General features: G+C 36.1%; 1 protein-coding gene across 1 annotated transcript in view; it reads right to left on the bottom strand.

Moving 5' to 3' along the window:
* Positions 1-1,852: 1,852 nt before the first annotated feature.
* Positions 1,853-7,509, bottom strand: part of LOC126195111 (ATP-binding cassette sub-family G member 1) — a 495,613-nt gene continuing 489,956 nt past the window's right edge. The window contains exons 10-11 of the mRNA XM_049933581.1: positions 3,450-3,608; positions 1,853-3,317 (exon numbers count right to left, since the gene is read on the bottom strand). Of these exons, the coding sequence (XP_049789538.1) occupies positions 2,967-3,317; positions 3,450-3,608 (510 nt within the window). The 3' untranslated portion in view covers positions 1,853-2,966. The remainder of the gene's footprint in view (positions 3,318-3,449; positions 3,609-7,509) is intronic.

Below are 7,509 nucleotides of genomic sequence, written 5' to 3'. Positions count from 1 at the left end.
TTAGTGCACTCTCCACTATAGAGTTAAAATTTCATTCTGATATAGAATATGCCTGTTGGCGAGCATCAGATCTCATAGGACATAGAGTGTAAAAGTAAGGGGAGCTCTGTATCACTTGAGATGATACTTTCTATGCTCACGCTGATGTTTGGACATAAGATTTTCTTTCTCTAAGAATCTCATTACATTTGAGCCAAGAATATGTTGAAGAGTAGTGCAGCAGATTGATGTTAAAGACTGCCCAACCCATCAAACATGAATTGCAAGCAGTGAGGCAGCACTGAAGATATGCATGCCAGTTACCTAGGTTTTCTTGATGGCAGTCACCCACAGACTCATAGCTTGTGATGCCCCATTCTCAAGGCATGGCAATACAATTTTAATGTTCAATGAACTCTTAGAATAAAGTAGATGAGATGATCAATATATCCTTACTAGCTGTATTTCTCAAAGACCAAATCTAATGTGACTGTATTTGATTGTTTCTGATTTCCGAGTTTTATATATTTCTGAATTTTATATATTTCTGAGTTTTATATATTTCTGAGTTTTATATATTTCTGAGTTTTATATATGCTCTCAATGTAATACGGCATTGGCATCTCTGTCTCAGCTGTTATCTAGAAACTTTAGTAAGACCTGGAATGCTTTCATTTTGTTTTATTTATGAAGGGCTCCTTTTTATGTGGTACAGACATTTTGATTTTTGGATAACACACAAGAGGATTCAGAAAACTGGTGGTAATACAGTTCTGTCTCTCCATTATACTCTGTTCTCTAAATTAGAAAGAGTTCTCTCTTTCTGGCACAGAATGTATTAATTCAGGATGTTTTCCATTGCACAGCTCTCCTTTGGCTTAAAGTTTACCTCATTTGTTTTAGGAGAGAATAGCATTTGAAGTTCTGTAGGGGTAAGTTCAAGGAAAATTTGTATTTTTACCAGTATTACATGCTTCTCAAATTTCTTCCCAATGTTCTTCCTACAGCATTTTTTTTATAAACATAGTGAAGAAGGCATTGGTTATGATTCTATTATGCAATATCTCCCTTTTGTGATCAAATACAAGGTTTGAAGCATGATGTATTTTTAATATATTACCAGAATATGATATTATAATGTCTGTATTATACTGAATTATGATGCAAGTTTGGTTCTGGCCATGAGTTGTGCATGGATAGCCAAATGGAAAGGCGACTGCTTGCGGGAAGTGGGAAATCCTAGTTTGAGTCCTGGGCCAGCACAAATTTTCATTGTCATCATTCCCTTCTAAAACTGATGGTTATCTACATTCGCAAATGCAAATACATTACCTTAATGGGTAGATAAGCCATGAACATAATTTTTTCTTTTATTTATTGAAGCCAGGCAAGACAAGTAGTGAAAGACTGGTGATATCCATTGGCAGCTGTTATGCTTACCATAATTCCCACATCTTTTTATAATTTCTTAAAGTCGGTGAGTAGCAGTCAGTTTGAAATTGAATTAACGTAAAAGATCACATATTTTTATCACTTCATTAATGTCATAGCTATAGTGTATCTCAAAACAGGAAGAAATAAATAGTCTCCACTGTAGTTATCTCCTTATATATCAGAATGATTAAATACACCTACGGAAAATTCAGGATAGAATAATGATAGTATTGTGACAAGGATAACCTGCTTCTCACCATATAGTTGAGATGATGAGTTGCAGATAGACACAACAAAAAGACTGTCAAATATGTAAGCTTTTGGCCAAAAAGCCTATTTGTGACTCAGCATCTCCACTGTATGGTGACTAGCAAACTATCATTTTAATAATTTGTGAAGATGGTTAAATAACACCACAAAAGTCATTCTCTTACTCCTGTCAAACATGAGATTCCTTTATTGTTGCAATAACTTTTTTATTGTTCAGTGCAGAAAATTTAACATTTTTTCAGTCATAGACATGCAACTCATATCACCAACACAAGTTTAGCGCACACCCCGAAGTTATAGAAATGTGCAGTACTGAAAAAAATACTTTGTGTGCATCACAAAAAGTAACCTGTATTCCTTAGCAAAAGGCCATTGATACATATTTACTCAGGTATGTGATAAAAGCTAAAATAATCTTAAGAGGATTATATGACATAAATATTTCAGCTCAACAGTTCACATTTGTATAGAATTAAACATTTCCAATCTTCAGGATTTTACATTATAAATTGTTTTTGATACACTGATGATACACTGAAACACAGCACTGTATACACAGCTTGTGGAATTCTGCTTATAGTTGCAGTACTGGATTCATTTTGCAGTCTGTAATCTGTTACTAGCAAAACAATTACCCATATTTAGACATCGCATATCATACATACTGAGCTTCATCATGAATTTAGTAATTTTTGATACGTTTTGCCTCTTTCTGATAAAATCCAGTCAGAAATATCAGACAGTTTAAATGATATCATTGGTCTTTAGGAGAACAGATAAACTACAATAGTGGTTCCAGAGGTAACCCACAGATCATGTATAGTATTCTAATACACAAGAATCAGACATGTTTTGCAAAGAAGTTTTTACATCCCTTGTGTATTTTTGTACAATTGAAAATGTAGTTCCATAAGTATTCGTATAAGCCTAACAAAATTAGGCAAACAAACTATGTTGACAACAGGTACTTGTTGCATTAGAACATACAACATACATGTAATCAGACAGCTTAGCAAATATTTACTGTCTCACCAAATCTGATTAAAATTACACTTGCACACTTTTTGCCATTCAGTATTCTGTGATAAAGAAACTTTTTTTTTCAGCTGGAGGAGGGGGTGCTTATTTACATATCCCCATATGTCAGTTACTCATCCTTCCAAATGCTACCAGGTAGCCAGTAAAAATACTGAATAGCAGCACCTTAGTTCACAGAACATATGTTGCTGGAGTATCCAATATTTCCCAGTCAAAGAAAAAAAAAATTAAATACTGTACTCTTCTCAACTACTTTTCATCATTCGTCTTTGAAGGAAAAAATATCCAATGATCCTAAATAATAGAAAGAAGCCAACAAGAGCGGTGGCATCAACCCAGTATTGTACATCAACCATTCCAAGCTCCTGAAGCAACTTTTTTGGTGTTCTAAGGTGACAGTACACATGTTCTGGTGGACAGGGTATTGGCTTGCGATTATTACCAAAGAGTGCACAAACTAGGCCTTCAACACCATAACGCAAGAAAGAAATATCTGCCATCCATAACATCCAAGAAGGGATGTCATTCAATAAGGCCATGAATCCAGAGAACAGTATTAGATATGCTGTGTACACTGATGCAAAAAATGTTCCATTCTGTAAAATAAAAAATAAAAAAATATTAAAGGACTGCAAGAACACAGCACAAATGTTTTACTTTCAATTAATATCATGTATGTTCAAAATCTTATTTTGCATGTCTTTTGGACAGTGAAAAGAACTACTTACAACAACAACTGGGCAAACAATGCCAATAAAAATTCCAAAACTTTCTGCAACAGCTGCAACCAACATGCAAATGCAGACAAACATCACATATCGTGAAGGTTCCTGAGGTTGACCAGTTAGGAAATATGAAACTGTTGAATGTGCTGCTGCAAACATCATCTAAATATAAAAAACAAAAGCAACAAAATGAAATATTTGACACAGGTAGCACACCACATAAACGAATGAAGAAAGTGATTAATTTCAAGTGAGTATCTTATTTCACATCTAGCACGCATAAATGAAACAATGGAAATTGAAATCCAGAATTATGCCATGTTTTAATTATGCAAAGCACGTGAAAAAGATACCATGAAAATGAGATGTCTCCTCCTAGTTTATGCATTTTGCATACTAGACTCTGGCCCCTATTCTCAACTGTAGGGGAGAACACACCTGGGAATGCAAGATGAATTTTTCATTCTGCAGCAGAGTGTGTGCTGATATGAAGGTGGGAAATGTACTGGTGGAAGTAAACCTGAGAGGATGGGTTGTTGTGAGTCCTGCTTGGGTAGCACACTTGGTAGAGCACTTGCCTGCGAAAGGCAAAGGTCTTACACTTGGCTCTATGGCTGGCAAAGGGTTTTAATCCACCAAAAAGTTTCAGGAGTACATGATGTTTCCTGGCCAGTGATTTTAAAATCAATCAAAGGATTGCATACTAGAAACTTCAATAAGCAGTTTCCAACATATTCTACTCTTTTTGTTGCTAAGAGGCATGAAGTTGTGTTTTATACAGCATTTTTAACAACAGGAAAACCCCTGTTTTACACATTTCGAAGGACTGTCCCGAAAAGTGTAAAATGCACGAAAGTGTAAAATACAGGTAAACAAAGGAAACACAAAAAGCTGCAGATTTCATGTCCACTGTCCTTTGTTTACAAAGACTGACAACGTTAGTATTTTAACCAATATTGTATTGAAAGTTTTATTTACCATAATTTTATAATGATTATCATAATGAGTCTCACATTAAGACCAAATATCTTTTTAATGTGGTTTCACAAAAGGATTTCACTTCTGTGTTTTATTTACACCATTATGCATGATTGGAACGAATAAGGAAATGTGCATTTGTGTGTGTTAGCACTGAGCCACTGCTTCCATGATCACAAAGGCAATAGCTAAGTGCTGACACAAACAAACATGTGCACAGGTTTTCCTCTTCAATCTGATTATGTCCAGTGGTGTAAATAAAATGTAGAAACAAATATCTTTCATGAAACTACATTAAAAAGAGATTTGTGTTCCAATGTGAGATTCAGTATTGATAACCATTATAAAATTATAGTAAACAATACCTTTAATTCTATATTGGTGAAAACACTAAAGCTGGCAGACTTTGCAAACAAGACAATGGGCACAAAATCTGCAGCTTGTTGCTGACAGGGAGGTTACTTGGTCCAGGGATGTCCTTGGTGAAAAAGAGGGCCAAAACTAGCATCATGTTACACAGCACCTTGAGGAGGAATGTTTATGTATCACATCATGTTGTACCAACCTAGGACTGCATGCCTGGTAAAGATTAATGTATTTCAAGCAGAAGTAACAACGATTTGTGAAAGCCAATTACAGCTACAAAAGCAGTATTTATTTGTATAAGTGACTATGAAATTAAATTAAAGCTATGATAATACAATACAATGAGCAGAAGGAAGGTTGCTATTAGAGTCAGTAGGATCAGATCATGATTATCATTAAGACAGTGATTCAGAATACTTCCCACCCTTCCAAACACTATGAACTTACAATATAGGTGGGTGTGATCCAACATGCTGACAGTGAAAATCTTGCTTACTGCACTAATTCTGCATTACATGATCAATTTCTTTGTGTATAGTCTATGTTTTCTGCTTTGTTCTGACTTTGAGCAGGAATATGACGCAAATTCTGCTGAAATCTGTATGAAAATCAATGTTACAGATCATGATAATGTCAAAGAAAACTTAAAATGTGTGGAAATGCTGCAACATAGAATTGTTAATAACAGCAAAGCATTGTATTGAGAGAATATGACTTTTGCTGCGACTGACAAAAATGAATGTAAAAAGTGGGAAAATGTGAAACACAGGAATGTAAAAATGGAGTTTTACTGTATTATGAGTTCTACATATTTAAGTGGCATGTAATATATTATATATATGGTGTTTGGAGAATATTGTAAATTCTTCAGTTATGGGGTTTCATGGAGAGTAAAATTCTGTCAGTGTCTGAACAATTTTCTCAGAACTGAAAGTGGAAATTTGTGTTAGCTGACAACATCATCTACTTCAAAATATTTTTAACTTCAATTAATTTCTGATAATACTTCTTCTTAATCTGATTTTATTTGCCGATTATTGGTGTGTAGTAGAGTAATATGTAAAACATATATTATTAAATACAGCTCTAACAAGATTTTTTTATTTCACTACAATAAGATTTGAAGAGAACATTTGTTCCTAGGTACATGATCATGGTGTACCTTAGAATGTTTTTCACTTATGAAAAACCATTATTTTTCTGCAGCAATTTTTGTAATTTCCAAAATAGATTGCAGCACACAAAAAGTGAATGCTATCATTTCAAAATGGAATAAGAAAATATGTTAGAGACTAGAGGTGACAATCTGAAAAGTGTTCCAGAGTAAAACACTCCTCCCTACTAATAGATCTATGTCTGATAATTGGTCAATATATGTTAGAATGGGATAATATTAGTGTGCTGCCCAAACATCGAGTACCATTTTATATTCACTGAGGACTACAATTTTTATATTGTGGATTGGTAAGAATAAGGATTCACAAAAGGCACACAAAAATTTTTAACAAAAAACACAATGATAAAACTGTAGTCCTTTCTTGAGTCTGCTGCATAACTCAAATCATTAGCCACTGAACTCAATTAATTATTCATAACACTGACATAAAACACAGGGTGAAAAATTGGACCTTAAAAATCAGATCAGATAGATTGACTTTGACAGCCATTGCCCATTCCACTAAGTCACCAGCTTTGCGATCTCAACTGTTGAAAGAATTACAAAAATTTTCATGTACGTCTTTCATAAAACTTTATAGTTATCCACTTCAGCTGTACAGGGTGTGGTAGATAAGTAATGAGACTGGCCGCTGCGCGGCGCCCCAGTCGCTCGCAGGGCGGTCTCCACCTGTACGTCACGTGGTGGGGGATCTGAGCTAACAATAGAACCGGTTCGCAGTCACGTCGGAGCTCTGGTCCAGTGAGGGTCGAGCTTCGCGTATTACGTTGTTTGTGTGCCCGTGACACTTGTGAAAACGCTGAAGATGGATCGCTCAATAGAACAGCGGTATGCAATCAAATTTTGCTTTCGCTTGGGCAAAACTGCTTCGGAAACTTTTGCTATGATTACGGAGGCCTACAAAGAAGACTCCCTATCTAGAGCTCAAGTGTTCCGGTGGTTTAATGAATTTAAAAACTGGAGGGAATCTGTTGAAGACATGGAACGATCTGGACGCCCTTCAACGAGTCGTGTGGATGAAACGGTGGCCAAAGTGAAAGAACTCCTGGACTCCGACCGTCGTTTAAGTCTCAAAATGATCACCGATGAGGTCTCCGTGAATAAATTTACGGTTCACCAAATTGTTACGCAAGATTTGATGATGAGGAAAGTTTGCGCAAAATTGGTTCCCCGAGTGCTCACCGCCAAACAAAAGCAACAACGAGTGGACGTTTGCCGTGAGATGTTGAATGATTTGGAAAATAATCCACACTTTTTAGACAACGTAGTAACAGGCGACGAATCGTGGACATTCCAGTACGACCTGGAGACGAAAGCCCAGAGCTCGGAGTGGCACACACCGGCATCCCCGCGGCCAAAGAAAGCAAGAATGTCAAAGTCCCGCATCAAGACAATGCTGATTGTGTTTTTCGACAAGCGGGGGTTAATTCACAAAGAGTTTGTCCCTCAGGGGAAGACTGTCAATGCCGAATTCTACAAAGAAGTCCTTCAGCGATTGCACAGAGCCGTCAAACGGAAGCGACAGGACCTTGCTCAACGCTC

The sequence above is a fragment of the Schistocerca nitens genome, chromosome 7 (genome assembly GCF_023898315.1).
Source record: "Schistocerca nitens isolate TAMUIC-IGC-003100 chromosome 7, iqSchNite1.1, whole genome shotgun sequence".
Lineage (NCBI taxonomy): Eukaryota > Metazoa > Arthropoda > Insecta > Orthoptera > Acrididae > Schistocerca > Schistocerca nitens.
The sequence above is the reverse complement of the archived record's forward strand: the minus strand, read 5'-3'. Positions and strand labels throughout refer to the sequence as shown.